The sequence below is a fragment of the Giraffa tippelskirchi genome, chromosome 4 (assembly GCF_054371585.1).
Source record: "Giraffa tippelskirchi isolate mGirTip1 chromosome 4, T2T-mGirTip1v1.2.pri, whole genome shotgun sequence".
Lineage (NCBI taxonomy): Eukaryota > Metazoa > Chordata > Mammalia > Artiodactyla > Giraffidae > Giraffa > Giraffa tippelskirchi.
In genome coordinates, this window is record NC_137278.1 from 947,051 (window position 1) to 974,697 (window position 27,647).

General features: G+C 62.7%; 3 protein-coding genes and 1 long non-coding RNA gene across 18 annotated transcripts; 2 read left to right on the forward strand and 2 right to left on the reverse strand.

The window, feature by feature from the left end:
- Positions 1-4: 4 nt before the first annotated feature.
- On the forward strand, positions 5-3,794 carry DPP7 (dipeptidyl peptidase 7). Of its 3 annotated transcripts, none has more exons than XM_081593437.1 (13): positions 5-224; positions 417-530; positions 604-743; positions 833-996; positions 1,183-1,318; positions 1,395-1,476; positions 1,562-1,728; positions 1,889-1,949; positions 2,331-2,449; positions 2,719-2,875; positions 3,014-3,078; positions 3,295-3,365; positions 3,463-3,794. In XM_081593437.1, exons 1-13 carry the CDS (start codon positions 143-145, stop codon positions 3,569-3,571), a joined length of 1,467 nt encoding a protein of 488 aa, XP_081449563.1. In that variant the 5' UTR covers positions 5-142; the 3' UTR covers positions 3,572-3,794. The 3 variants fall into 3 exon arrangements, with proteins under 3 accessions (XP_081449563.1, XP_081449562.1, XP_081449564.1); XM_081593436.1 differs by having other exon boundaries at positions 2,719-2,807; XM_081593438.1 differs by lacking the exon at positions 604-743 and having other exon boundaries at positions 930-996.
- A 1,535-nt stretch (positions 3,795-5,329) lies between these two features.
- Positions 5,330-17,828, reverse strand: MAN1B1 (mannosidase alpha class 1B member 1). Of its 11 annotated transcripts, none has more exons than XR_014082958.1 (14): positions 17,590-17,828; positions 16,901-17,009; positions 16,098-16,216; positions 14,250-14,401; positions 13,892-14,001; positions 11,460-11,645; positions 10,688-10,836; positions 10,116-10,304; positions 8,469-8,659; positions 7,722-7,842; positions 7,068-7,265; positions 6,859-6,990; positions 5,826-6,054; positions 5,330-5,711 (listed from the first exon to the last, which is right to left on the reverse strand). XR_014082958.1 is itself a non-coding variant. In XM_081593410.1 (13 exons), the coding sequence occupies exons 1-13, from the start codon at positions 17,695-17,697 to the stop codon at positions 5,697-5,699; spliced, it is 1,740 nt and encodes a 579-aa protein (XP_081449536.1). In that variant the 5' UTR covers positions 17,698-17,828; the 3' UTR covers positions 5,330-5,696. The 11 variants fall into 11 exon arrangements, 9 of the variants coding, with proteins under 9 accessions (XP_081449536.1, XP_081449531.1, XP_081449535.1 ...); XR_014082957.1 differs by having other exon boundaries at positions 5,826-6,258; positions 14,250-14,404; XM_081593410.1 differs by lacking the exon at positions 5,826-6,054 and having other exon boundaries at positions 14,250-14,362.
- A 144-nt stretch (positions 17,829-17,972) lies between these two features.
- On the forward strand, positions 17,973-20,925 carry LOC145546472 (uncharacterized). Its single transcript, XR_014082962.1, has 2 exons — positions 17,973-18,591; positions 20,748-20,925. It is a non-coding gene; the product is annotated as an uncharacterized LOC145546472 (long non-coding RNA).
- UAP1L1 (UDP-N-acetylglucosamine pyrophosphorylase 1 like 1) lies at positions 20,912-27,051 on the reverse strand. Of its 3 annotated transcripts, none has more exons than XM_081593439.1 (9): positions 26,700-27,051; positions 25,878-26,082; positions 25,466-25,641; positions 24,988-25,160; positions 24,612-24,805; positions 24,040-24,180; positions 23,316-23,501; positions 22,708-22,774; positions 20,912-22,306 (listed from the first exon to the last, which is right to left on the reverse strand). In XM_081593439.1, the coding sequence occupies exons 1-9, from the start codon at positions 26,986-26,988 to the stop codon at positions 22,223-22,225; spliced, it is 1,515 nt and encodes a 504-aa protein (XP_081449565.1). In that variant the 5' UTR covers positions 26,989-27,051; the 3' UTR covers positions 20,912-22,222. The 3 variants fall into 3 exon arrangements, with proteins under 3 accessions (XP_081449565.1, XP_081449566.1, XP_081449567.1); XM_081593440.1 differs by having other exon boundaries at positions 24,040-24,176; positions 24,608-24,805; XM_081593441.1 differs by lacking the exon at positions 23,316-23,501 and having other exon boundaries at positions 24,040-24,176; positions 24,608-24,805.
- Positions 27,052-27,647: the final 596 nt, after the last annotated feature.

Below are 27,647 nucleotides of genomic sequence, written 5' to 3' on the forward strand. Positions count from 1 at the left end.
TGACGCAGACGGAAGGGCCGTGAAGCTGGCGCTGGGCGGGTAGGGAAGTGCTGCTCACAGACCCGCCCGAGCTGTCACGTGAGGGGTTTGCGCTGGTCATGTGACCCCAACCACCGACCTGAAGCTGCCGGGCAAAGTGGACATGAGCCCCCATCCCTGGCTGACCCTGCCCTGGGCCCTGGTCCTGCTGCTGGGGCTGCAGCCACGAGGCCTGGAGGCCAGGGGTGAGTGTGGCCCAAGGCCCCCATCCCCGCCCCCGGGCCCCCCCATCCCTCCATCCCCGCTCCCATCCCCCACGCCCCCCACCTGGCTCCCTCCCATCCACCTCGATTGCTCTCGCCGGGGCCCCATCCCCCATCCCCCACCCCCGCGGCCCGATGGCTCCCCCCACCCTCGCTGACTGTAGTGCCCTCCAGCCCACAGACCCATGGACCCTGAGTTTCAGGAGGCCTACTTCGAGCAGCTTCTGGACCATTTCAACTTTGAGAGGTTTGGGAACAAGACCTTTCGCCAGCGGTTCCTGCTGTCAGGTGAGCTGCCCGGGACAGCGCCCAATGTCAGGGGGGCGCCCTCCCCCACCCCTCACCCGCCTCCACCCGACAGAGAAATTCTGGAAGAGGGGCGAGGGGCCCATATTCTTCTACACTGGAAACGAGGGGGACGTGTGGTCCTTTGCCAACAACTCGGGGTTCATCCTGGAGCTGGCAGCGCAGCAGGGGGCCCTGGTCATCTTTGCCGAGCACGTGGGTACCAACCGGGGCCGGGGGGGTGTGGGGGTGCGCCCCGTGGGCTCAGGGTCAGTCCCCCGCCCCCGCCGCTCGCCCGCCTGCAGCGTTACTACGGAAAGTCGCTGCCTTTCGGTGAGCGGTCCACGTGGCGTGGGTACACGGAGCTGCTGACGGTGGAGCAGGCCCTGGCTGACTTCGCAGGGCTGCTCCGGGCGCTGCGGCAGGAGCTCGAGGCCCCCGACGCCCCGGCCATCGCCTTTGGCGGCAGGTTCGTCAGTGTGTCCTCTCTCCCCAGCAAGCGTGCTCGGCCCCGCCCAGAACTTCTGTGGGTCTTGGACGTGTCGGGTCCTGGGGGGCGCGGGGTGGGAGGCCCCGAGAAGGGAGAGGCCGCCGAGTCTCCGTTGCGGGCAGTGGGCGCTGGGGGTGCCCTGGGCTAACTCCGCTGCCGCACCAGCTACGGGGGGATGCTCAGCGCCTACCTGAGGATCAAGTACCCACACCTCGTGGCCGGAGCCCTGGCGGCCAGCGCCCCTGTGGTCTCGGCGGCCGGCCTCGGCGACCCCTACCAGTTCTTCCAGGACGTCTCCGAGGTGAGCAAAGGCCTCGGCCCCTCCCTACCCTGGGCAGCCCGGCCGGTGGGTGCAGCCACACCCTTCCTCCCTCCAGGACTTCCAAGGCCAGAGCCCTGAGTGTGCCCGGGCTGTGCAGGAGGCGTTCCGGCAGATCAGGGACTTGTTCCAGCATGGAGGTGAGGCGGCTGCCCCCCCACCCTGTCACCATCCCGCCTCCCCACGTGGGCCTGCAGCCCCCACAGGCCCGTGTCCCCCCCGCAGCCCTGCACGTTGTCAGCCAGGAGTTCGGTACCTGCCAGCCCCTCTCGGGACCAAAGGACCTCACCCAGCTCTTCGGCTTCGCCCGGAATGCCTTCACCGTGCTGGCCATGATGGACTACCCCTATGCCACCGACTTCGTGGGCCACCTTCCTGCCCACCCCGTCCAGGCACGGCGCCCGCCCCTGCCGCCCGGAACCTGGGGAGGGGCCCGGCCACCCTGGGGTGCTCAGAGCCGGCCCGCCCCGGGTCCTTGCGCCCGCTCAGCCCTGGGACCAGGGAGGCTCTCGGGGGGGCGCGGCTGGCTGAGGCGCTCTGTGGCTCCCCCAGGTTGGCTGCAGCCGGCTGCTGAGTGAGAGCCGGAGGATCGCGGGGCTTCGCGCACTGGCTGGTGCGTCTGCACCCCTTCCCGGGCCGGTGCTGAGCGCGGGGGGCCCTGAGTTGGTGGAGGGGAGCCAGGCCCAGGGAGGGCGGTGTGGGGCGGGGTGAACAGAGGCTGGCACTTGGCCCCTGGAGAGGAAGTGGCCACCCCCTGTGGGCCCTCCCCCTGCGGAGCACGGCTCCAGGGCCTTCTGGAAGGCCCCCAGTGCAAAGGGCAGCACACCCTGCCCCAGCCCACCCTGCGGGGAGGGGGCACATCAGGTGGGCCGTCCGCCCCCCAGGACCAACACCCCACTCCTCACTGGGCCCTAGAGCCCCAACCCCCACAGGACCCCTCTAAGCGGACAGGGTGGGTGTCCAGGCACCCGGCCCCAGCACCCCTCTCCCCCAGGTCTGGTGTACAACTCCTCTGGCACAGAGCCCTGCTATGATATCTACCTGCAGTACCAGGCCTGTGCCGACCCCACGGGCTGCGGCTTGGGCAGTGATGCCAAGGCCTGGGACTACCAGGTACGGGGGGCTGGGGACCCGGGACTGCCGGGTACAGGGGAGCTGGGGGCCCAGGGCTGCTGGGGGCCCAGGACTACTGGGTACAGGGGGTGGGGGGCCTGGGGCTGCCGGGTTCAGGGGGCTGGGGGCCCGGGGCTGCCGGGTACAGGGGGGCTGGGGGCCCGGGGCTGCCGGGTACAGGGGGGCTGGGGACCCAGGGTGGCCGGGTACGGGGGGCTGGGAGCCTGGGGCTGCATGGGCCGGCCTGATCACGGTGCGGCATCTGGCAGGCCTGCACTGAGATCAACCTGACGTTCTCCAGCAACAATGTGTCAGACCTGTTCCCTGAGCTGCCCTTCACTGAAGCCCAGCGCCAGCAGTACTGCCTGCACACGTGGGGCGTGTGGCCCCGGCAGGATTGGCTGCAGACCAGCTTCGGGGGGGCCGGTGAGGCCCACGCCGGGGGTGGGGGCGTGGTTCCTCCCCCTGCACTGAGCAGGCTGTTTCCCAGGCTCCAGGACCCGGCCCCTGGGTCAGGATGAGGGGGCCCCCTGGTCCCCGCCACACTCCCTCCGTCCCTTTCAGACCTCAGAGCTGCCAGCAACATCATCTTCTCCAACGGAGACCTGGACCCCTGGGCGCGGGGCGGGGTGAGTCACGCGGGGGCCCCGCTGCCTCCTCTCTGTCGGTTCCCTTTCTCCTTCCGGCGTCTGTTCGTTCACTGTCCACAGTCACCTTTGGTTTCTAACGGGGCTGCTCTCCTCAAGCCCCTGTGGGGGCCGCGTCCCACCTGCTGGGACGAGCAGCGGTGCGCTGGGGGCTCAGCCCAGAGCTCGCGCCCCCGACACGGGCTCCTCCACCGCCAGATCCAGAGCAGCCTGAGCGCGTCCGTCCTCGCCATCACCGTCCACGGGGGCGCGCACCACCTGGACCTCAGGTGCGGCCCCGCCTGGGGAGGGGCCAGGATGCGGCGGGTGCGCTGGGGGGCTCGGGGCCGGCCCGCCCAGCTGAGCGCCTCCCTGCCCGCCCCTCAGAGCCTCCCACCCAGACGACCCTGCATCCGTGGTGGAGGCCCGCAGGCTGGAGGCCGCCCTCATCGGCAAGTGGGTGGAGGCGGCGAGGCGCACCCGGCTCCAGGGCTGAAGGCTGCGCGCTGCAGGGCCAGAGACCACCGGCTGGGGCCTGAGGCGAGGCAGGAACAGGCGAGCTGTGCCAGGGCGGGAAGGGCCTCCCCCACAGAGGTGCTGGACACACACGGCTGGCCTGTCGGGCGTGTCCGGTCCGACCCCTGCCCCTCTGAGGCCCTGGACCCTTGCACGCTCACACCCCGTCCTCAGCTTGGCTGTTGAATAAAGCTGAGTTCTCAGCTCCGTGTGCTGTCTGGGTGTCGGGCGCTCGGGTCTTTACCGCGGCAGGAAAACCCGAGATACCACAGCCAACGGCCACCCCAGCGATCCTCCACCCTTCTCAGCCAGCCTCTCCATCCCCAGTGACTGCAGTGACCCCTGCGACCCTCAAGTCCACCTGCTTGGGGCCAGGCCTGCAGAGCGGGGGGTAGGCTGCTTCACTGGGCCCTCCGGCCCCACCGGGCCACGGAACGTCAAGGGGGAAGTCGCGATCCGCAGTCCGGACGAACCATTGCCTAAGCGGCTCCTGGGCTTCAGGGTGGTGGCAGGGGGCATGGTGTGCCCTCCGGCCGAGTTTTTGCACACAGGCAGCCAGGGCCACAGTGGCAGGCCCTGCACACCTCTGGGTACAAGCCCCGCTGGGCCCGTGGGCAAGAGCGGGAGGGCAGCCTCCCAGGACGGACACAGGAGGGCCGTCAGGACCAAGTGCCAACTACGGGTGAACCGGGGCAGGGGGGAGGCCCTGGCAGGCTGGGTGGCTGCGGCCTGTGCAGAGGCTGCGGGAACATATATGTCCCCTCACACCTGGGGAAGGGGTCGGCCTGGCCCACAGGGGCGCTGGGCTGGGACTGGGGCCGGCCCAGCCCGGGAATCTGGCTGCCTGCTGGAAAGCCATGCCCTGGTCAGTTCAGGGCAGTCGCTCAGTCGTGTGTCTTTGCGACCCCATGGACTGTAGCTCACCAGGCCTCCTTGTCCATCACCAGCTCCCAGAGTTTCCTCAAACTCATGTCCATTGAGTCAGTGATGCCATCCAACCATCTCATCCTGTCATCTCCTTCTCCTGCCCTCCATCTTTCCCAGCATCAAGGTCTTTTCCACTGAGTCAGCTCTTCACATCAGGTGGCCCAAGTATTGGAGTTTCAGCTTCAACATCAGTCCTTCCAATGAACACCCAGGACTGATTTCCTTTGGGATTTACTGGTTTGATCTCCTTTCAGAACCAAGGAACTCTCAAGAGTCTTCTCCAACACCACAGTTTGAAAATCAATTCTTCGGTGTTTTAGCGTTCTTTATGGTCCAACTCTTACATCCATACATGACTACCGGAAAAACCATAGCTTTGACTAAACAGACCTTTGTTGGCAAAGTAACGTCTCTGCTTTTTAATAAGCTGTCTAGGTTGGTCGTAGCTTTTCTTCCAAGGAGCAGGCGTCTTTTAATTTCACTTTCACAGCCTGGTCAGCCCTAAGGAATGGGTGCTGCCGGCTGAACAGAAGGAACGTGAGAGGCCAGCCAGCCATTTTGAGAGGAGCTGCAGGCGCTGACACCCCACACCCAGGGCAGCAGACAGAGCACAGGGCCCACTGAGGCCCACAGCCAGCATCTCACACCCTCACCCTGAGGCCGCCTTGCTCAGCACTTGCACTGTGGGCGGACTTTTCCAAACTCCCTGGAACAGAGACAAAGCCGACATCTATGGAAACGGGAGACCGGACCCGCCGCTGCCCCTTGCCCCGACCTCACACTGGAAATCAGAAAATAAAGATGAACCAGATACCATTCAGAACAAGTGTACTTTTATCATGGATAAGAAGTCCATCTGTCGGGCTGGGAGCTGGTGAACATGCCACCCAGCCCTACCCAGCCCTGCAAAGGCAGGGGCGGATCCCTGAGTCCAACGTGTAAACACCACAGCCAGCAAGGAGCCCGAATCCCCATGAGGTCAGGACGCCCCGAGCCCCTGGGCCGGGCGTGTTCACAGGCTGTGACCCCGAGGCTGGGCTGCACCGGGCTGAGCCCTGAGCTTGTCTCTGATCTCATCGCGGGCGCGGGGCCAAAGTGGCCTGGGGTGACCAGATGCCCAGGACCCCGAGGAAGCCCTTGCAGGGCAGCAGGAGAGTGTTCAGGCTTCAGGAATGTAGTCATGATTTGATTTTCTAGGAAGAAGGAAGAAACTCGCTGAGCGGACAGGATCCCCGGAATCACACCGCCCGTTTATTCCCACGTGTTCCAAACGGTGATCCAACCAGAACCAGGCGAGGAGCACAGACCGGCGGCAGAGCTCCGGACGCCCAGTGGCCACCCCGAGCAGCTACGAGGTCCTGAAACATCCTGGCCCTGTGGACCCTGGCCTCTGTCACCAGCCCGGCCCGGAGGAGGTGCCGCCAGCTGGGCGGACACTGCACAGCCAAGGTCAGGGTCCGGGTCTTGCCGACAGGCATCCTCACGGACAGCACGGATCAGCCTCCTGGGCAGCGCCTACTCGAGAGCCGTCCCGCCCTAGGAGGGGACCCAGATGGGCAGGGGGTGAGCCTCTGTGTTGAACACATAGGTGTCCAGGCTCAGCAGGTCGAGGTCGTCGGAGAAGAGCAGATACAGGTATTTGAGCGTCTCCCCCAGAAAGAAGCTCTCCATCTTGTCCCTGGGCTGGGGGTGGTGGCGGTCCTGGACATTGCTGATGGAAGAATAGCCGCCCGAGGGAACCTGCTCGAGAGCCGAGGCCGCAGCGTCATGATGCTGGCTCAGCCTTCTGGAGGGAGGGAGTCCCCCCCCCGCCCCAGAACACACGGCCCCCCAGGGCAGGGTCTGGGGCGGGGAGGACACCAAAGCCCACGGGGGAACAGCCACCCTGGGGGTCAGCCACGGTTCCCTTCAGTGACCAGATGCCAAGTGCCACCTCCCAAACCTGTGCAGGCCTCACAAAGGCCCCAAGGCCACCCGAGGGGTGTCGAGTCCACCTCAGGTGCCACAGGGTGAAGGTCACGTCTCAGCCCTGCCAGGGTGGGCACAGGGCCCTGGGCAGAGCAGAGGGGGGAGGGTGGTCGTGGCCCCCGGCCTGGGGAGTAGCGGCCCAGAGGTCACCCACCGCCTGGGTGGGAACATGCAGCCAAGGCACACGGAGGACCCAGGAGAGACACGCTCTGTGCGCCTCGGGGCACTGCAGGGACCCTCCCGGCACAGCCGTCCCCCAGACAGGACAGACGGACGTCCCGACCCCCTGGGCCCTCACAGCCGGGGCGGGGCCTCCCCGGGCAGCCCCTGGGAGGCGGCAGTGAGGCCCTGGGGCCGCAGTGGGCGGCTCACCCGCGTGTAGGTGTTGAAGCTGTGCAGGATCTCCCAGCCCCAGTCCTGGTACTTGCGGTCGCCCGTGAGGCGGTACAGGTAGAACAGGCTCTCCACGGTCTCGGGCCGCAGCAGGTTGTGCCTGTCGGCCGCCTGGGGAGGCACACGGGCTCAGGAGGGGCCTGCCCGCACTCCCATCTGGCCCCAGCCCTGGGCCCAGCATGGCTCACCTTGACCTGAACGTCCTTGACGGCCTTCGTGCGCTGCAGGTTGAAGTGTGCGATCTCGGGGCTCAGCCCCGTCTCCATCTGACGGTACATCTGGTAGCAGGTGTCCATGAGCGCCTGGGCCAGCTCCATGTGCTCAGCAGGCAGGCCGTGGTGGGCACCCAGAGCCAGCGTCCCCGGCAGGAAGCACACCAGGTGGTCCTGAAACCGCAGGGCCACCTCGTCAGCGGGGCCAGCGCCGTCAGGCCTCAGCCAGGGGACCGAGCAGCAGGCCAAGCACCTGGGGCCCCACACGGGCGGGGGAGAAGCTTCTGGAAGGACCACCTCAAAGGCTGACGGAGCCCTGGCTGCAGGAGGGCAGGCGGGGGTGCAACTGGGAGTGGGGGCTCCCCGAGAGCAGGGAGGCGAGACTCGGAGCAGGGCAGGGGTCCTGGAGGAGGGGGTGCTCTGGGGTGGGGGCCTGGCACCCCACAAGCCTCAGCTCTTCTTGCTGCTGTCACGGGACACCCACATCCACCCGGGACCGCTCACAATCCACTGCCAGGATCATGAGGTTCCCCCGGCCGTCCCCACTCTCAGAGCCATCAGACATCAAGCACAAAGGCTGGGTCCCCAAGCTGCCTCGAGGCCGGATCAGGGAAATATGCTCCCACTCACCATCTTGGCACTGAAGCGGCCGTGGTTGAGCTCCCCCACGAAGGTCAGCTTCCTGGGCTCAGATCTGGCGAGCAGGTGCTTCCTGATCCCGTCCACGGCTTCCAGGTAGTCTTCCAGCAGCCTGCGCAGACCAGCGGGGCCTGTGTGCTCTGGCCAGGCGGGCCCACAGCCCTCAGTTCCACAAACAGGGTGTGGCCTCGAGCTCCTGGCCCCGTCTCGGATCTATGAGGCCCGGCCCTGCCGGACCCAAGGGGGTCAGCCTCACGGGCTTCTGGGCCGCCCCCTCTCCAATGAGGCCAGTGCCTCCCAACCTCCCCCAAGGGGCCACTGGATTCCAGCCTCTGCCCGCCTGATTCACCCTGAACCAGCCTGCCGGCTCTCCAGTCAGAGACACTTCCTGGGCCACAGTCACCCTAGGCTTGAGGCCTGAGAGGATCCCAGCGCCCCACCGGCGTCTATCTCTATTTTATAATTGGATAAAGCTGCTCCCTGGGAATGTGTGAGCTGTCAGCGTCAAAGCGCTAAGCAAGAGGAGGCCCACGTGGCCCGGCTGCCTCCCACTGGAGCCGATGACCGAGCAGCCACAACCCCAAGGACGAGCCCTGTCTGCCCAGCGAGCATGAACCATGGGCCCCAGTGGCCGGTCCTTGCTCTGCATAGAGGATGAACAGAAACACCCTTCCCCACAGAGGGCCCCTCCACCCCGAGCCCAGGGGGCCACCCCGAAGGCGGAGAAACAGGCCTCACTGCCTCTCCTTCTTCCCGCCCTGGATCCACTGCTTTAGCAGGTACTCGTAGTAGCTGTCGGCCCTGGCGCCCAGGGTGAACACGCCCAGGTGGGTGAAGCTGCCGCTGTTGGTGTTGATGAACATGGGCACCAGCCCGTCCAGCTTCCCGCGCAGGGCGTGCACGCGCCTCGTCACCTCCTCTGCGGCCTCCTGGGGCAGACGACGGGGGGCGGTGAGCGGGTGGGCTGCGCGGAGAGGCTGCCCTCCGACACAGCGCCTGGACGGCCGACCGCGGGACTGAACCCGTCCTCGAGACACTTCCCAGCCTCGAGCCGGGGGGACAGGTTAGGAGCAAGTGGCCTGCATGGCGTGACCATGTCCCAACAACAGGACAGCACAGGACCCCCTTAGTCAGTGCCTGGCCAGGGACCTGCTGGTGGCCTCCTACATGGAAGACACACGGTACGTGGACAGACACACAGCGACACACTACTGATTAAATAATCAAATCCAACTGGAGACACCAGCACACACCCAGGAGGAGGGAAAGTGACAGCTGGACGGCGAACAAAGGCCTGTCTGTACGGCGGGACCCGGCCCAGAGCCCTCCTGCCAACGTCCCTAGCAGCACACCAGCTGCAGCTCGGCAGTGACCAGCCCAGAAACGTGTCCACCACGTCCAGGGTTCTCCAAGCTGAGAAATGAAGCCTCGGGACCGTCCCGCCACCTGGAGACAGCAGGCTCACTGACCAGGCAGACGGCAGCCATGGCAGAAGACGGGACCCGCTGAGATCGGGGAGAGCTCCGACAGCAGCGGGTGCCTGGCTGCCCAGGGCTGTAGAGGGATGGACGGGATGTCAGTGAGCAACGCTGGGGGCACGTGGGCGGAGGGAACAGCTAGAGGGTGACGACGGCCAGACATGTGAGCACAGCCGCAGTCACGGGAGAGGGCGGGACCTCTCGACACAAAGGTCTCAACAAAACACAAGACTGGGGTGGGCAGAGAGAACAGGGAAACCTGAGCGGGTGCCGAAGCGCAGATAGACCCGCCCCAGGAGGGGCGCTGTGAACGCAGGTGGCAGGCGCTGCTGCAGACACGGAGACAACCAGAGCAGTCACAGGTACACAGGTCCGCCATCCTGCACACGCAGGCTCAGCACCGCCGAGCAGGAGCCCCTCCGGCTCAAACCCCAGCTGCCCACCGGGGACGGTGTGCGGGGCCCAGTCTGGACGCCACAAACGGGACGACCACGACATCACCTACACTGACCTGACGACAAAAGCCAGACCTCCAACACATCCCGTGGCACTCAGCCACGACAGAGCAGGCGGTCCTCGCCCCTGCACGAGGGCCCAGGACAACGGCAAGTGGACCCCAGGCCATGCCAAGCGCGGCCGTCAAGCCATCAGCTGCCGGGGCCCTGAGGACACGGGACTGCACCGGGGCGGGCCAGGCAGAGGACTCGGCCTCCAGCCAAGGCCTCTCCCGTCTGCACCTCTGGTATCACCAGAAAATGCGGTTCTCCAGGAGAACGTGGGCCAACAACCAAAACCGATAAGACTCTCGTGGCCCAGGACCCACAATCATGCAGACCTGCACTTGCCTCGGAGCCAGAGATGGCCCCGCAGAAAACCCGCGCCAGCCGGAAGCACAGCCCATCCATACCTGAAATTTCTTATCCCCCGTGAGACGAGACAGCTCTCGGAACTCCAGCTGAATGCTTGTCACCTCAGCCACCGTGCTATCAGAGGTCCATCGGGGTGGGTGAGCAACTCCAGTGCCAATGTTTACATCGGAGTACGGAATCTTAGAGGGTGTTCGGAAGGCAGGCATTAACCGATTTCCAAAATCCTCCTGATACACAACACAGCGATGAGTCAACGATTCCCGCTGCTCGGCGGCCTTGTCTCCACGACACGAGGGTAAACCCAACACCCATTTTCATCTAGCTCAGTGGACAGACCCAAGTATGCTGGCTTCACATGACCCACTCCTGGCAGCTACAAACACCGAGCTGGACTCAATGAGTTCAGAATGGCCTCACCTGCAGGCAGCAGGCTGGTACAATGCCGCTTCAGCCAGCCACGTGCTCGGAAACAAGTGTGAGTGCCCTCGAGACAGAACTGGAAACGAATGTCCCCTCCCCAGCGCAATCCCGCGAGAAAAGCATTGACTGCTGAGCACTTGAGACCCCAGGCCCCCCAGGACGCGAGCAGACCCGGTGCCGGGACACTCACAGCCTTCTTCAGGAAGAGGATGTCCCCAGACAGGTGGAAGGCACTCAGAAGCCCCCCCAGGATCCGGATTGTGCTCTCAAACAGGTTGACGTCCACATCTTTCTGAAACAATAACCTCTTGGACACCCAATTCCTGGCTTCTTGAAATTCTACCACGTGAACAGCAGAGGGACAGGAACAAGTTAACAGTCCGGCATTTCCCTGACCGCTCCCTCTGGGGCCACGCACATCCCCTGCGGGGTTTTGACGTCACCTCCTCATGCAGGAGGGGGAGCCCAGGCGTCCTCCAACCGCACAGAGAACGGGGGCCAGCGTGCAGCTGGGGGAGGCCATGCAGTGTGAGCACCAGTGCAATCAGAAGGTGGAACAGGGCTGTGGGAGCCCCGGTTCAGAGACATCTGGGGACGTCACCCGCCTCACCCCGTCTGCAGCGACAAGCACCGAGAGGGAGACTCAGGGCGCTGCTGGCCGCTGCGTCGGTCACGTGTCACCTCCCACCACAGCGCCCCTCCTGACCGCGACAGAAACACGGGCTGCAGACACCCCTGGAATCCAGCCTCCACCGCACTCGGCTCTCTGCGGGAGGCGCAGGGCACGCGGATGTGTGAGGACAGAGGAACTGCCCGCGGCCAGCACAGCCACCCTGGCCCCCAGGACAAGGGGAAGCACAGCCCAGCAGGACGTGGTGTGCGGTCACCTCACAGACCAGGCTCACTCGGGCCCGAGGGTCATGCGTGGCCAGCTCGAGCCCACCGTGGGGACGAGCGGGTACCTTTCTTTAGCCCCAAAATCCACATGGTGTCCAGGGCGTCGATCAGTGTGAGGCCGAGGCCGAACCACTCGCTGAAGGACCTGGTCAGGGGCTTCAGCTCGTCGTGGCCCCAGGCGAACTTGCGGTATCCGGCCCACGCGTGGCGGAAGGCGTCTACCACGGCCTTCTGGCGCTCGTTCTGTGAGGCTGGGAGGAGGAAAGCAGGGCGTGGGCACCCAGACAGAGCTGCCTTGCGGCCCCACAGCGAGGGAGGCTGCCGTAGGGGCACCGTAGGCCGCAGTGAAGGCCCCAGCTGACGCTGCCACCTGGCCCAGGCTCGTCAGCCTCCACCAGGTCCCGGCAGGGACCACCCTCCAGGAAACGGCAAAGGAGCGGAAGCAAAGGAACCAATGTGCCTGGGGGTGCAGTCTGGTTTGTGGACATCAAACGTGACAGGAGCTGGTGACCTGGACAAGAAAACCTTGTCTGAACAATACAGAAGTTCTTTTAAAAGTAGTAATAGAGCTACCATATGACCCAGCTGCCTACTCCTGGCTATACATCCGGAAAAAAATCAGACTGAAAAGGTACATGCCCCCAGTGTTTACTGCAACCCTGTTAGAGTAGCCAAAATATGCAAGCAACCTAAATGTCCAGCAACAGAGAAATAAATAATGGAAATGCGTTGCATGTATACAACAGACTATTACTCAGCCACTCAAAATAATGAAGTAATGGCATTCGCAGCAACGTGGATTGACCTAGAAATTGTCATAGTGAATCAAGTAACTCAGACAAAGTAAAAGTACCCTATGACATCCCTTATACATGGAACCTAAGAAAAAGTGATACAAATAAACTTACTTGCAAAACAGAAAGGGACCCATAGACTTAGAGAATGAACTTATGGTTGCCGGGAAAGTGAAAGCCGGGAGGAGACAGGGAGTTTGGGACAGACTTGTCTATAATGTTCTATTCTAAATGGGTCAACAAAGACCGACTTCACAGCACACGGCACCCTGCTCGGGGTTACACGGCGGTCCACGCAGGAGAAGAGTCTGCAGCAGGATGGATTCAGGTGTGTGTCTGGTCGAGCCCTTTCCCTGTTCATCTGAGACCATCAGTTCAGTTCAGTCGCTCAGTCGTGTCCGACTCTTTGCGACCCCATGAATCGCAGCACGCCAGGCCTCTCTGTCCATCACCAACTCCCGGAGTCGACCCAAACCCATGTCCATCGAGTCGGTGATGCCATCCAACCATCTCATCCTCTGTCGTCCCCTTCTCCTCCTGCCCCCAATCCTACCCAGCATTAGGGTCTTTTCCAATGAGTCAACCCTTCGCATGAAGTGGCCAAAGTATTGGAGTTTCAGCTTCAACATCAGTCCTTCCAATGAACACCCAGGATTGATCTCCTTTAGGATGGATTGATTGGATCTCCTTGCAGTCCAAGGGACTCTCAAGAGTCTTCTCCAACACCACAGTTCAAAAGCATCAATTCTTCGGTGCTCAGCTTTCTTCACCGTCCAACTCTCACATCCATCCATGACCACTGGAAAAACCATAGCCTTGACTAGACGGACTTTTGTTGGCAAAGTAATGTCTCTGCTTTTAAATATGCTATCTAGGTTGGCCATAATCTTCCTTCCAAGGAGTAAGCGTTTTTTAATTTCATGGCTGCAGTCACCATCAGCAGTGATTCTGGAGCCCAAAAAAATAAAGTCTGACACTGTTTCCACTGTTTCCCCATCTATTTCCCATGAAGTGATGGGACCAGATGCCATGATCTTAGTTTTCTGAATGTTGAGCTTTAAGCCAACTTTTTCACTCTCCTCTTTCACCTTCATCAAGAGGCTCTTTAGTTCTTCTTCACTTTCTGCCATAAGGGTGGTGTCATCCGCATATCTGAGATTATTGATATTTCTCCCGGCAATCTTGATTCCAGCTTGTGTTTCTTCCAGCCCAGCGTTTCTCATGATGTACTCTGCATATAAGTTAAATAAGCAGGGTGACACTATACAGCCTTGACGGACTCCTTTTCCTATTTGGAACCAGTCTGTTCTTCCATGTCCAGTTCTAACCGTTGCTTCCTGACCTGCATACAGGTTTCTCAAGAGACAGGTCAGATGGTCTGGTATTCCCATCTCTTTCAGAATTTTGCACAGTTTATTGTGTGATCACAACCCCATTAATCATCCATACTAGAATACAAAATAAAAGTGAAAATGGCTGCAGCACTGGACACTGAAAGACATCTGTCCAGGAGCCAGACGTCGTCACCAAAGCTACAGAGAGTGCCTGCCCCACAGGAGCCTGGTCCGCCTGGGTGTCCAGGGCTGAGCAGAGCCCGTGAGGGACGGCAGTAGCTGCACTACCGCCCTACCTCTCGAGCGTGGCCTTTGCCGCGTCTCAGCAGCAGCGCCAGCCGAGGCCCAGAGCAGGCAGGCGGACCTTACCTGGGCTGGCCTGAAGCCTCACTGCCTTTGGGGAAGGCCTGGGGGGGAACTCCGCCTTCTTGCCAGGAGGTTCAGTGCCCTGCTGTGGCTTGGTCCCTGCTCCCCTCCAGCTGCAGGGAGAAAAACAAGAATGCTCAGATCAGGGGCAGAGCTGTGGATGCCCCAAGGCTGCCACTGAGCTCGGGCTCAAACTCGCACGCTACCCAGGGGACCACAAGTGGACAAGCCACCAAACACCCTGTTGCACAAAGGCACACAGTTTGAAACAAAGGAGACACTTGTTAGCACTTTCTCTTTGTTAAAAAAATCCAAAAGACACTGGTTCCCACACTGAGACCATCTCTGACGCTCGCAGTACCTGAGGCCGTCTCTCTGCGCCTCTGCTCCCCAGCCAGCCTCTCCCACCACCTCTGCCCTCCTCTGGGCCTGGTCCTGCCTCCTCTCCTGGGCGTCTCCATCGGGCGCTCTAATCTGCAGGTTGGGGGGTCCTCGTCGGAAATGCTTTGGGGGCTTCTGGACAGAGACAAGAGTCACTCGTGCGATGATTCCATCCCGCTTCTAGGATGCCGCCCCCTCCCCAGTCAGACCTGGAGCCACACAGGGAGCTCTGTGGACTGGCTGAGCAGTTGCAGTTTCCTAGAAGAAATGATTTCCATTTTTCACACGATATGCAGCTCTGGGAGGAGCCCCTTTCTCGTCAGCTCCTGGCTCTACCTGATGGAGGCTCTGCCAATGGGCGAGTGTAGCCCTGGAAGGTCGGTCAAGCCCCTGGCCAGAGCGTGTCTGGGAGTCAGACCCTAAGGGTAGCAGGGCAGGGTTAAACCACCCCATCCCCATCGACGGAGCCACAGAGAACACTGTCCAGGCCTGCACCCGGGACGCCCGGCTCAGCCTGGGAAGGCTGCGGCAGAGGTGGCCGGTCAGTGATAAAAGCGCTGTGGGAGGGCGCACTCAGCCTGGCTCCAGCTCCCCAACAGCGGCTGCGACAGCAGCTCCTCCAGCTCACAAGGACACAGACTCGTGAATGGAAAAGCCTTTGGCTGCAGCCATGGACACCATGGACACCCATGGACACCTTGGAGGAGGATCTGGGAAGACACCCCCTTCCAAGATCCAAACCCCACCGAGCCGGGCCCCCGGGTCACGAGAGTAGGTGCGGCCGAAACAAAGCTCCATGGATGAAACAGGTCTCGGGGACGGGTGCTGACATCGGACCCAGAGAGGAGGTCCCAGCGGCCTCAGGATGCACAGGGGCCCCAAGACTTGCTCCACAGGAGAGGTGGATGCTCACGCCTCCATTTCCAGGCCCCTCCTGGACACCAGAGTCCAGGTCATGGACGCTGAGGTGTGGAAACGTGTCTCTCGGTGGGGAGACTGTCATGGTCTGCTGCCACGTGAAGTCACAAGAAGTCAATACACAAGAGAGTGACCACAGAAGTGACAGAAGGAATGCTCTTGGCTCTAAAGGGAGAAACCGGCTCGCTCACACACAGACCTTCCAGAGAGACGGGGTGAGAGCAGCCTCCTGTCCCTCCCAGGCACCCTGCGGGGTGTGAAGCCAGCATCAGTCCCAGACGCTCTCCCTGGGGGCACCTGGGCCCCCTTGGACACCCCAGCCCGTGGGAGCGTGTCCCTGGCACAGAGCACCCCGGGCTCTCAAAGGCCGGCCCCTCTCCTGGGGCGGGGACTTGCCCTGGCTCTCGCTGACCCCATCGCCCTCTAGTCTCCACGTCCTCCCCCGCCCCAGCTCCCCACCCTGGACGGCTCGGGCCCCCCAGGACGAGGCCTCACCCCTTCCCCCACCCTTGCTAGATGGCAGGCACCACGCACCTGCGAACTCCAACTCCTCCCTCCTGACCCCACTGTGATGCTGAGGCCCCAGCACCTCCGTCTGGGCAGGCCCAGAGTGGAGCCCCCGCCTGACCGTCCCCGGCCAGTAGCTTCCAGAGAAAAGGGATGGTCTCTCTCACCTCCCAGGGACCCGGAGCGCCAGACGGACAAAGAAGACGGAGGACAGAATGGCCCTCCTCCTCTCTGCACGTCTCCTCCGTCCCAGCAGCCCAGAGCAAGGAGGCTCAGGTTCAAACCTCAGACACGCGGCAGGAAGCAGAATTCTTCCCAGTCCCTCTCAAACAGCCCATGCTGTGCTGAAGCGCTTCTGGCCTGGAGCCCCGTTACGACTCCACGTTCAGTTTACTCCAAGTACCTGAGGCGACAGCCCCGCCACGGTCTCTGGGTTCTCAGCTGCTTTCCGAGGAGCTGGCAAGACGGGAGGATTTGCTGGTCTCATCTTCTGCCGTGCTGCCGCCGACCTGCCGTCCACAGCTAAACAGGAGAACCTATTTCATCTCAAATACGCCTCAAGGCCCAGAGGAGAGTCAAAGGGCGCTGGAAACAGCACCCACACAGCCAGCACTCCTGGAAAAGGACAGGCTGGGACCTCCGAAAAGGGCAGGTCAAGGAATTCCAGAGTGGCCACAGGGAAGCAAACCTTTCCCATAGCACCTGGCAGCTCCTGTCTTTATCCCCACCCACAACCCAAACGCTTGGCCTTTATTTTTTCCACTTCAAGGAGGGCCCACGGTGGCACACAGGCCATTCACGGGAGCAAGCCGCGGGGGCTCTGCAGCCTTCCTCCTCCAAGAAGCGACGGAGCAGAACCCAGGAGGGAGCTGCCCCTCCTCCCGGCACCTGCGCTTCCTTCCCAGCTGCGGTGCATGCCAGGAAGTGCCTGCAGCGCGGTGCGTACAGACTCCGCATGTGCCCTCGGACCTGGATCTCAGTGTGAGATGCCCGGGACGACACGCCGCTTCTCACAGCAGATGTCTGGGAAACAGTCACACACCGCAGATTAACAGCCGCCTTATAGCAGGGGGCTGGGAACATTCTAGGCTTCTCCCTATCTCACTTCCTGCCAATGCGTTGAAGTCTACGCCTCCTGCCGCTGCCAGATCGCTGTGCCACCCCTTAGTCAGCCCTCAGGACCCCCGAGGATCATGCAGCTGGTACCTGTCCAGTCGTCGGCCACGTGGACATAGGACAAGAAGCCGAAGAGCATCAGGACCACCAGCAGGAAGAGGACCACCGTCCGCTGTAACCTCGACAGCTGCTTCCATTTCTAAGGGACAGACGACTTTTTTTTTACTGAAAGGAGCACAACTAGCAATCTCTCCCGCCGTGTCAGACTCCGGAAGGACGAGGAGCAATTCCCGAGGCCCAGCGTGGGGCTCTGCTGCTTCTGAACTGGGGACATTTCCTCCAAGCGGGGGACGCAGGCTGGGGCGGTAGTTCAGCCGACACCCCGCAGCGGCTTCGTGGGTGCTGGTGGCTCGTAGCGTCCCCCTCCGTTGGAACCCCGTGGCCTGTCGCCCGCCAGGCGCCTGTGTCCACGGGAGTTCCCGGCGAGCACACTGGAGTGGGGAGCCAGCTCCTCCTCCAGGCGGTCTCCCCCACCCAGGGATCGAACCCGCGTTTCCTCTTGACAGGCCGGTTCTTTACCGCCGAGCCAGCTGTGAAGCCCCAGCGGTCGGAGATGGAGAAAGAAAACCCCCGCAGAGACCGTCTCTGCCCACACTGGACGGCGGAGAGGGACCCGCAGTCCTCCTCGCCTGGGCCCCGCGAGGCCGGCCGCGCTCGCGCCCGGTCCCCAGACCCCGGCCCGGGGAAACGCCGATCCGGCCGCCCGGCCCGCTCCTCACCCGCCACCACGAGCGACGCCTCAGGCCCTGGCCTCCATCGTAGCTGCGGCCGGGGCTCAGCGTCACCGAGATGAAGTCCCGACGCGCCGGCGCCGGCGGCGGGTACATGACGGCCGCGGGGGCCCGAAGGGCCTCGCCCTCCGGCGGCGTCAGGAAACCCAGCTTCGAGCTGGGCTGAGAGACCAGTCGGTCTGAGTCGGGTGTCCGGCCATAGCGGTGCCGTCAACTCCCCGCCCATCGCGCCGCGCCGCCAATGCGCCTCCGCCGCGCCTCCGGAGCCCCACTGCGCCTGCGTCCGTCGTCGCGGCTGCGCTGAAGGCAGGCTCGGGTCCTACGCCGCCTGCGTCGGCTCGTGCGAGGTGACGTCACGCCCACACGGCCGCGCCTGCGCGCAGCTCACCGCCATGGCTGCCGGGCGTTGGGACAGGCTTCCTGAGGGGCTCAGGGCGGCTGAGCCGTCCTGCGCCTCGCGCGGCTTCCCCGGGGCCTGTGGGCAGCGAGGATCAGCCAGCGCTTCTCACGGCAGTGCTGACCGCGGGCAGGTGTCCCCCGTGCTCCACCATGTCGGCCGGGAGCGCCCGAGCTGCGGACCCCAGGGCTGGCCCCTGCCCCACGCCCCCACCCCTTGGATTTGACCCAGTTGGTGCCCGGCCCAGCTGGGGGTGCGGGAAGACGCGGGGCCCGCTGCGGAGTTAGAAGCCCGGGGGTTTTCATCCTTCGGACCTGTCAACCCTAAAAGTACCAGCTGTTTGATCAGCAAAATGAGTCTGTTCGGGCATGGCAAAGGGTTTGCAGTTAAGAACGTTCAACTGTAGCAAGTAACAGCCATGTCTCGGCCAAGGAGAGGAATGTTGCTTTTGTTGGTGCTTTCCAAGATCTGGCGGCCTAAGTATCGATGCTGTTTGAACAAATGCGGTTTTTTCATGGAGACTTTATGTCCCTGTAAAACCAGTTTTAACAGATTGGTGATGGCTTCCTGTGAAGAGGTTCGAGAGCAGAGTGGTAAGACGCCCCGATGCTGTATTAGCGTGGAGCCTGCAGGAAAACTTGTATCGTCCAAATCAGCCTTTAAGGCTTGTGAAAGGGAGGAATTTCAGTGAAACCTCGGGGCATTCATGTCCAGATGCGTTGTTGTCCTTCCCAAGTGGAATCTGAGAGGTCTTGGCTAGCCTTATCGGCTGGAATGCAGGCACACCTCATGTTATCAGACTTTGCTTTATTGCCCTTGGTGTATACCGTGTCTTTCAAATTGAAGGTTTGTGGCAACCCTGCATTGAGCAAGTTTATGGGCACCGTTTCTCCAACAGTATTTGCTCACTTCCTGTCTCTGCCACATTTGGTAATTCTTGCAACTTTTCAGACATTTTTGTCACTATTATGTGTGTTATGGTTATCTGTGGTCAGTGATTTTTGATGTTACTTTTAAAATGTTATAACTTGTTAATGGTGAAGTTTTTTGCAATAAAGTATTTTTTAATGGAAGTACTTTGTTTTTTAGACACAGCGCCTTTGCGTGTTTAATAAATTAGAGGATAAACAGCTTTTATATGCACTGGTACCAAAAGGGTCACGTGACTTGCTTTGTTGTGAGATTCCTTGTTTTGCAGTGGTCCTGACTGAGACTGACAGTGTTCCTGAAGGTGTTCCTGTGCTAAAGAATGCACAACATAACTACAGTCAAAATTGTTGCTTTCAGTAGGAGTGGGTACTTGTAGAGGGTGGGGGTTAAGAGCAACAGGTGTTGAGGGGCAGCAGCGTTGATTGTGGCCTGCAGGTCCTGGACAGACGTCCATCCTCAGCCACTGGGCTTTCTCACAGGTTACGCTTAGCGGTGTTTCAGGCACTCTGCCCGGGGTAGGGAGGCCCTGAGCCCTGGAACTTTCTTACGGGCTTTATACCTTGAGGGGCTTCTCTACTTACAGGGTGTTGCTTCGTTCTGGGGAGAGGATTCAAGGGACTTAAATTTGAGTCTTGATGGAAAGAGCACTGTGGCTTTTGTCAATATCAGCTGGAGATGTTGCCCATAGGAGGGTGGTAGCTGATTCAATAGGAACAAATGGTCAGTGTCTCCAGAAACAGCTCCAGGACTGTGAGACAAAGCAAAGGCGATCAACAGTCAGTTCACTTTGTCGGCTACTTTGATTGTTACTGTGAATTCCTAGAATTCTTCCCCCTTTTGGGAGAAATTCCAGCATGGTATTTTCTAGGATGTCTTGGCCTAATGAATGGAGGTGGAAGAATCGAGGAGAGGGAGTGGTGGGTATCTCTGGGGGCTTAAGTCAAAAGAAAGGTTCAGAGACAGGTTGAGGTTCATCAGGGACCACCACCATTTGGACCACTTTAGTTTTCCAAGACAGGGGCTACTTTACCACAGTTGAGCTGAGTGTGGTAAGAGAGATTCATTCCCAAACTGGACACTTGTTTCTCTGAGCTGATGAGCAGGGTTTGAAAAGAGCCTTGTCTCTAGGGGCTAGGAGGGCGCTGGAAAGGCTGGTTAGAGCCTGAAGGCACTTGAAGTACTGAAGCTTGCCACAATCTCTTTCCAGTGTCCTGGCTTTTTGCAACACTAGCAGAACCTAAAAAGGTTTTGTTTAGGGACTATTATTCACCCGAGTTGAGTTGAAGGTTAAGGATTTGAGAGGCCTCTCTTGGTTGAATAATGGAGGCTGTTAGCTAAATATGGAGTAGAAATGGTTTCCTATTTGATCCCAGTCCTTTGAACTAAAAGGGAAGGATCTCCTTTCAGCCAATTAATGAACAGAGAGCTAAAGGCCACCTCAGCGTATCTGTTATGAAACCAAACTCAGGTCCACTGGCCCACACACTATAAAGTCAGTCTCCTGATAACAGGGTCAGCCTGTGGGCTCTCGTTTGCGCAGGGCCAGCAGGCTTCAGCCCCTGGACGGACGCAGACCTGGGACACCCAGTACTGCTCCCACCACACTCGCTGGTCAGACAGCGCACTCACCGGGCCGGGCTGGATCACAGCACCTTGCGTCTATTGGAAACGCCTGCATTTGGGAAAACTGAGCGTTTGTCCATCTTTCAAAACTCAGTTGCTGCAATTAGCAGCTGTCTGGGTGAGAGATGATGGGGGCATGTGGCTCCCAAGCAAGGGGGAGGGAGGTGCTTGTAGCCATGAGACCCTCGACCCACAGGGAGCCTCACCTGGGAGAGAGGACTCAGCACGGCCAGGGTCTCCTGGTCACGGCATCCTAGCATCACAGAAGGACAGACATTGCAGGAGACGGTGAGGCATACCCGGGACCTCTGCGCTCAGCGAAACCTCGTGTGAAGGTATAATTATTTGAAAATAAAAAGGTGTTGTGAAAGCAAGCTGTTTTAATAGTTCACCCAACGAACTCGACTTGGGTAACGGAACTCGACTTGGGTAACGAGGTTGCCCGTTGTGGCAGTGAGGAGCCCCTGGGCTGGGCGGGACCCTCCACCTCGGCCTCCTCCTTGGTGACCCTCCTCTGCCTCAGGCCCTCTGCTCGCCTGTGGAGCAGCTGGGAGAAGGCAAGTAAGGCACAAGTTAGGACTGACGGCAGAGCCTGGATGGAGGCACAGTCGTCCTCTGGGCCCTGCGCCTGGGCCTGACCCCGCCGTCACACCCGGGGCGTGGACGAGCCACCGTGCACTCCAAGCCCCTGGAAGGGTCACTGCCACTGAAGCCCCCGGGGCAGCACCCTTCCCGGGGGAGACGGCCGCACGTGGGCTGGAGGAGTGGGGAGGGGCGGGGAGGGGCGGGGCGGGGCGGGGCGGGCCTGGCCGAGCTGCGGGCCGCACTTAGGACACTCTTCACAGGAGGAGGCGGCAGGCACCCCGTGCTGCTCTCCAGGCGGGAAGCAGGCAGGGCCCCGAGCAGCCAAGCCCGTGGAAAGAGACCAGAGGCAGCTGGCTTCTCCCCACCTTGACCAGGCTGAGGGTGTGCAGTGAGGGGCTGTGCCCATCCCTTTCTGGGGGGTGGGGGGCAGAGAGAGTGCAAGCACTGATTTGTCAGAAGCTCCCTGTAGGCTTGGGGTGGTGGGGGGTGGGGGGTACCCTCCACGGGTCCCACTGTTTTCTGCAGTCTGAGGCCTTGGACGGAACTCGAGAGAACTCTGCCAGGCGTGCAGGCCAAGCTTCCCGGAGAGCCAGTTCCAGACCTGCTGTGGGCCTCAGCCAGGCAGAGAAGGAGGGTCGGGCTGTGACCCCCAGGTTCAGCTGTCCCTCCCAACATGGAGCCCTGCAGGCACTGCCATCCCCTCGTCTCTGCAGAAAAGCGCAGCATGGCTGCTGCTGTTCCCGCCAGGCAAGTCTGCGGGGGCCCAGGAGCCCCCTGAGCTCAGACAGGCCCGTGCACCTCTTAGCACCTGACGCCCCCCACCGCTCCCCCCAGTCCCCTGAGTCCCTGCCTCCAGCCTGGATGCCACAGCAGGAGTGAAGCCAGAGCGCCCCCAGGGGCCCCGCCCCACAGGCCTGGGGTCACTCGGCTCCCGGGGACGGGGTGGTGGGAGGCTTCCCACTCCCGTGGAGGAGGCCCGCTCCCTTCTGTGCTCCCCAGTCTGCAGCCAGAATCACAGAGCAGCTCTCTTGCCCGGAGGCCAGGTAGGGCTGCGTCCTGAGCCTTGGGCCCCAGGGTTGGCAGGGGTCAGGGCTGCAGCTCCCTGGCCATGGCCTCGTCCAGGATGAGCGGGGGCTGGAACTCGCGGCCTTGCAGGTACTCCTCCAGCCCCTGGTGACAAGCAGGTCATGTTGACCGGATCTCACCTCCTGGTCCACTGGGTGAGGCCCCAGGTCAGCCTGGAGCCAGTGGGAGGCAGGGCCAGAGAGGCTTCTAGGAGCAAGGGCTGATGCCACCTCGAGCCCCCGGGCCCTCACAGCCCGCCCACGGGGCTGGCCAGAACTGCCCACGGGAAGCAGAGCGGGCTGTCCTCCCACTGAGAGGCTCCCACTGGCCCAAACCCCAGGCCCAGATGGACCTGCTTTGTCTTCCCGAACCCCTCCAGGCTTCTGACAGCTCGCTGCACCCCAGGTCTTGGACAGTCCTCTACCACTGAGAAACCACTCACCCTGCCCCCTCCGACCCCGCCAGCCCAACCCCAGGGGAGCCCCCGCCGGCCGGTCGGCTCTCACCTCTCCAGCGTATGACACCAAGGGTGAGATCTCACAGATGGCTGGAGGCTCTGCGCTGCCAGGCAGGCTAGGGGTGCACTCGTCAGCATCAGCGCAGGGTCCTATCCCAGCACCCTCCCTGCACCACCCACCAGGGAGCTGGCCAGTCCCTGCCCACCCAGCAGACCATCCCCCACACCCGCAGCCCTCCTCCAGGCAACCTTCTCTTCCTCTAAACACCCAGGGCACCGCCCCACAGTGACAGGCCCTGACTTGGTCTGGAAAACCCTCCTTGACCCCCACAGACATCTCACAGCCGGGATAGCCAGATTCAGGAGGTGGCCGTGGGCACTGGGGTGGAACCCAAGGTCCTATTCTTTCCCCACCTGGGAAAGTGACCTGCCTGCTGCTTTTGGGTGCCCCACCTGGCAAAGTGCGGCCCTCACGTCCCCGGGGCCCTGAGCAGACCTCGAGGACTGGGCATACGGCCACCTGCATTTGGTGTGATGCCAGGGCAGGAGCCCCCACCCCAGCTCAGCAGCCAAGCCAGAGCAGGGCCCTGGGGTGGGGGCTGGGCTGTGACACCGAGACCACTGTCCTTCGGGCCATGCCCTGCGGCCCACACTCACCTGGGCTGCTCAGGGAGCCGGGCCCCGTGTGCGTCCAGGAAGTGGGCGCCCGCCCGCAGGGCCCACCGGTGGTGCTGAGCGAGCAGGGCCCGCCGGGATGTGGAGGGGTTGTCCCTGTCGGCCGAGTCGGCGTTCTTGAGGGGGGAGAACTCCTCCTCCCGCAGCACTTGGAAGGCCACGAAGTTCCTAGGGGGGCGGGGGAGACAGCTGCAGATCTGAGGTGCTGGCCCAGACGCCCCGGGCCCTGGCAGCTGAAAGCCAGGCCGGAGTGACACAGACTACATGGGGTCTGTTCTCTGGGCCCCCGGGCACGCGTGAGTCTTTTTCCAAGACCCTGCAGCTATCTTTGGTCCTCTCTTCCCTCCCCTTCCCACCAGCCTGACCCCCAGAACCTGGGACCCCAGGTGAGGGCCACCTACCCTGGGAGTTCCAGCCACTTCCCCTGGAAACAGCTTCAGGGCCCCAGGCCAGGGCAGAGGGGGGCTCAAGAGGAAGCACAGGTGTCCCCCCCAAGTCCACAACCGCAAGGGCTCCGACTGCTCTAGATGCGCCCTCCGCTCCGGCCCCAGGGACTGCTTCCTCTGGCCTTCTCGCGCCGAAACCCGCCTGCAGTCCCCCAGCCCCACTGCGAAGGGGCACAGCCTCCACTTCCCTGCCTGTTGGGTCTCAGAACTACCACAAGATGGGGGCAGGAGAAAGGAACAAACAGGGCTTCTGCACTGACTTGGCAAATGGGAGCACATCAAACACAAACTTCTCCATCTTGATCCCGTTTGGCTGGAGTGGTTTTACTGGGTTCCCGTGCTCGTCCACATAGGGGACCTTCTTCACAGCCACGTGTGGCTGCAGCTGGGGCTCGAGCTCCCTGAGGACGCGAGGCCATCAGGAGGTAAGACACAGTTCAGACGGGACACCTCGGGGCCCCAGCCTGCCTCCCACACGCCTGGCCAGGCGGGGCAACTGGACAGACGGATACAACGGACACAGGGTGGTGAGGGCCCAGCTGAGCCCTGTCTCTGCAGAGCCAGAGAGCCGAGCACCATCATCCACTGCCCAAGCACAGTGGCAGTGGCAAGCCCCGGGGTGGAGGTGGGCAAGCCCCGGGGTGGGTGGCACCCGCCGGCACAGCCTCTCTACAGGAGGGCCAGGCCCACTCGGCTGCACCAGCTGGTGAGCTCTCTGGTGCCTCCAGCTTGTTTAAACTCAAGAGGCCTTCTGCACTGCAACCCACAGCAGCTCAGGTCTGCCCCCAGGCCCTGCAGCCAGGCTGGCCGGGCAGCCGCCTGCCACACACACCTGGCCACCGTCCGGAGGAAGTCTCGGGTGAAGAAGTGGTTGCAGATGTTGCCTGCGTTGTACAGCAGGCTCCCACCTGGCGCGCGCAGCTGCACCACCTCGGGGCTGATCTCGCTGTACTCCACCACCTGGGGGACCCCGTCCACCTGGCACACCACGCCCACCGGCTCCTCAGGGTACGCCTTCTCCACCACCTGCAGCCGCGACAGGATGGATAAATGGCTGGCTAGGCCAATGAACTGACTTGACGAGGGCGGGGCCGGGCAGGCGGGGAGGCGGGGCCGGGCTGGGAGGAGGCGGGGCCGGGCTGGGAGGAGGCGGGGCCGGGCTGGGAGGAGGCGGGGACAGGGGCGGGGCGGGGCGCGCGCCAGCTCACCTTGGCTCCACAGTCGGCGCCGCGCAGCACGCAGAAGCCTATGAAGACCGGGTCCGCCAGCCGCACCAGGATGTTGTCCACACAGTATACGTGCACGAACTCCACTCCTCGCCGCTCCATGTCCTCTAGGATCTGGTGGTCCTCCAGCGCGCTGTACAGGCCCCCATTGCCATCTGCCGACGGAGAAGAAAGGCCTTGCAAGGGCTCCAGCCGGCCTCTTGTTGATGGTGCGCTAGACAGGGGAGGCCGCTCGGGCTGGGCCTTGCGCCTAAGGGCGCTTTTCTATCGAGATCCAAGTAGCCCTGTGGCTGTTCCACGTGACAGATGGGAATCAAGGCCCAAAGAAGGGAGGCCACTTGCTCAGGACTACACAGCCTCTGGGCAGCATATTCTGGCCTCTGTCCCAGGCCTCTTGACCCCGAGCTAGCGCCACATTCTCGGCCACGCACACCCTTCCTGGCTCAGAGACCGGGCGTACCTGGCGCCATGGCGACCTTGTCTTTCCTCTCCAGGATGGCCCTGCCATCGAAGGTCACAGCAGGCAGCATGCGCTGTTCAAACATGATCACGTTGTTGGGATCCAAGTGGAAAAAGTCATGCTCCTTGAAGAACTTGGCCGTGGGCCCCAGCGTGAACTCACTGGTCATGATGTACCTGCAAGGGAGGCAAGGCTGAGCCAGCCTTGCGGAGGGCCTGGTCCCCTTGGCAGACGGGGCTGGCAGGCATCGGGGTCCAGCCATAGGGCAGCAGTCAGGCCTCCCTCTGGGTGGGGGCTGGGCTCTGTCTGAGGCTATGCTGGGGTTCAAGTCCTGGTGTGGAGCAGGACAGGGGCTACACAAGGTGGGGGAGGGGGAATCACTCTGGGGCCAAGGGAATGCAGGCGGGCACACCAGGGCACCGTGCAGGGGGTCCCGTAGCGCTCGCCGGCCAGCTGCTCCACCCGCCGAATCCGTTCTGCCTGCAGCTGGTACAGGGTCTTCTGGCTGGGCAGCCCCACCTGATACATGCCCTTGGGGTAGGTCACGCCCAGGCGGGTGCCCTGCCCACCAGCCAGCAGCAGCACGGCAACCTTGTTCAGGGCGATCTGATGGAAACCTGGAGGCAGGGGGCACCGTGAGGGGGGGTTCCCCAAACCCACCACACAACCACCCCTTCATTTTAGTGCAAACCAAATTTGAGCCTGGGGCGGCGAGCCGTGGGACAGCCACAGCGCAGAACTTTCCAGATAACACTCTGACCTGGGCCGGGGCCTCACCCACCCCTAACCTTAGCCCGACCCTGCCGAGGTTCTGACCACGCCCTGCTGGGTCCTTCAGAGGAAACATCCCGCGGGCCTGGCCGAAGCCGCCGGCGGGGACCCGGGGCAGACTCCCCTCCAAGGGCAACAGCCTCAGCTACGGGCCAAGAGGCAAAGAGCACAGCTCGCCGACGCTGCTGTGAAAAGGAGCCTGTGCGAGTGTCCAGGGGTCCCCTGCCGTCAGTAAGAGGCAGCCGGCCATCCAGGGGCGCCCAGCACGAAGCACACCCCCAGGGAATTCGGCCTGGTGACGGCGGCCCCAGAACCAGCCCGAGCCGGTACGTGTGAGAGGGCAGGCGATTTCAGGAAGAAGGCAAACTGAGCTCCAAGCTCCGCTTCCCCGCCCGCCCCGCTCGCCCCGCTCGCCCCGCTCCGTGGGCGTGGCCCCTTCCGGCCGCCCGCGGCCCCCGCCTACCTTCCTCCTCCCAGAGCCGCCGCGTCTGGGGGTCACCCTCGCTCGCGCTGCCCACGCGCTCAGGGGGCAGGGGCTGCAGGCGCGCAGCCAGGTCGGGCGGCGGGCCCGGGGGGCGCGCGCAGGCAGCAGCCGCGCGCTGGCAGTGCTGGCGCAGCTCCTCGGGCTCCAGGGCCTCGAGTTGGGCTAGCAGCGCGGCGCGGGGCTCCGGCGCCAGCTCGGCGCAGAAGCGCAGGAGGTGCTGCTGGCCGGCGCCCTGCAGCCGGGCGCGCAGGTCCGCCTCCGAGGCCATGATACCGCCGCCGCCGCCGCCGGCCGCGCTGGCGCTTGTGACCCGCGCTCTCCGGCCGGTGTCACGGGACCCGGCGGGCGGCACCGACTCCAGCCGGGCGGGCCTGGGGCGCCCCGCCTTGACCCCGCCCCGCCCCGGCCCGGCTGGGTCGCAGACCCCTGCCCACTCCGCCTCTCTTCCGCCCCCGCCCCGCCCCGCCGCTATTCAGCCCCGGAGGCCGCTCCGAGCGCCGCCCCTGCCCGCGCTGGCGCTGGAGGGCTGGCTTCACTTTAAGTTCACCTCCTAGCCCCCAGCCCCCAAGGGAGGCTAGGGTCCGTCCCTGCCAGAGGCCATGTTTGCATCTACCAGGACCCCTGGCGCCAGGAACTACAGTCCGGGGCCTCAGGGCCCAGGGTCAGCCGACTCAGGGCTGGGCGGGGGCGGGCAGTGCCAGATCACCAGCAGGGCCCCCCAGAAGGCCAACCTTCCTGCCTGTGGGCCCCCTCCTTCTCATTCCTCCTCCTTCCCACTGCCGTGTGACCGGAAGCACGCAGGGGCTGCCCCTCGCCCTGCCTTTTTAGTTTAACCGTCAGGTTTTAAACCTCTTGCTGTTTACAGCCTCCTTGGTGAAAAATACGAGAGTAGCTTCAGCCACTAGAGAACAAAATTTTCTTTTAGAA

What these genes read in the sequence shown, in the direction of transcription:
- UAP1L1 (XM_081593439.1), bottom strand. Translation starts at nt 26,988, where the DNA reads ATGGCCTCGGAGGCGGACCTGCGCGCCCGGCTGCAGGGCGCCGGCCAG. An exon ending in CAAGGTCGCCATGGCGCCAG is followed by an intron (nt 25,161 to 25,465) that starts GTACGCCCGGTC and finishes CTCCGTCGGCAG; the next exon opens with ATGGCAATGGGGGCCTGTAC. An exon ending in CGGCTCCCTGAGCAGCCCAG is followed by an intron (nt 22,775 to 23,315) that starts GTGAGTGTGGGC and finishes GTGCACCCCTAG; the next exon opens with CCTGCCTGGCAGCGCAGAGC.
- MAN1B1 (XM_081593401.1), bottom strand. Translation starts at nt 17,827, where the DNA reads ATGGGCGGGGAGTTGACGGCACCGCTATGGCCGGACACCCGACTCAGA. An exon ending in GCGCAGAGAGACGGCCTCAG is followed by an intron (nt 14,002 to 14,249) that starts GTACTGCGAGCG and finishes TTCTCCCTGCAG; the next exon opens with CTGGAGGGGAGCAGGGACCA. An exon ending in GGCGGGAAGAAGGAGAGGCA is followed by an intron (nt 7,843 to 8,468) that starts GTGAGGCCTGTT and finishes TGGTCTGCGCAG; the next exon opens with GCTGCTGGAAGACTACCTGG.
- DPP7 (XM_081593436.1), top strand. Translation starts at nt 143, where the DNA reads ATGAGCCCCCATCCCTGGCTGACCCTGCCCTGGGCCCTGGTCCTGCTG. An exon ending in CCAGCGGTTCCTGCTGTCAG is followed by an intron (nt 531 to 603) that starts GTGAGCTGCCCG and finishes TCCACCCGACAG; the next exon opens with AGAAATTCTGGAAGAGGGGC. An exon ending in GGGGCTTCGCGCACTGGCTG is followed by an intron (nt 1,950 to 2,330) that starts GTGCGTCTGCAC and finishes CCTCTCCCCCAG; the next exon opens with GTCTGGTGTACAACTCCTCT.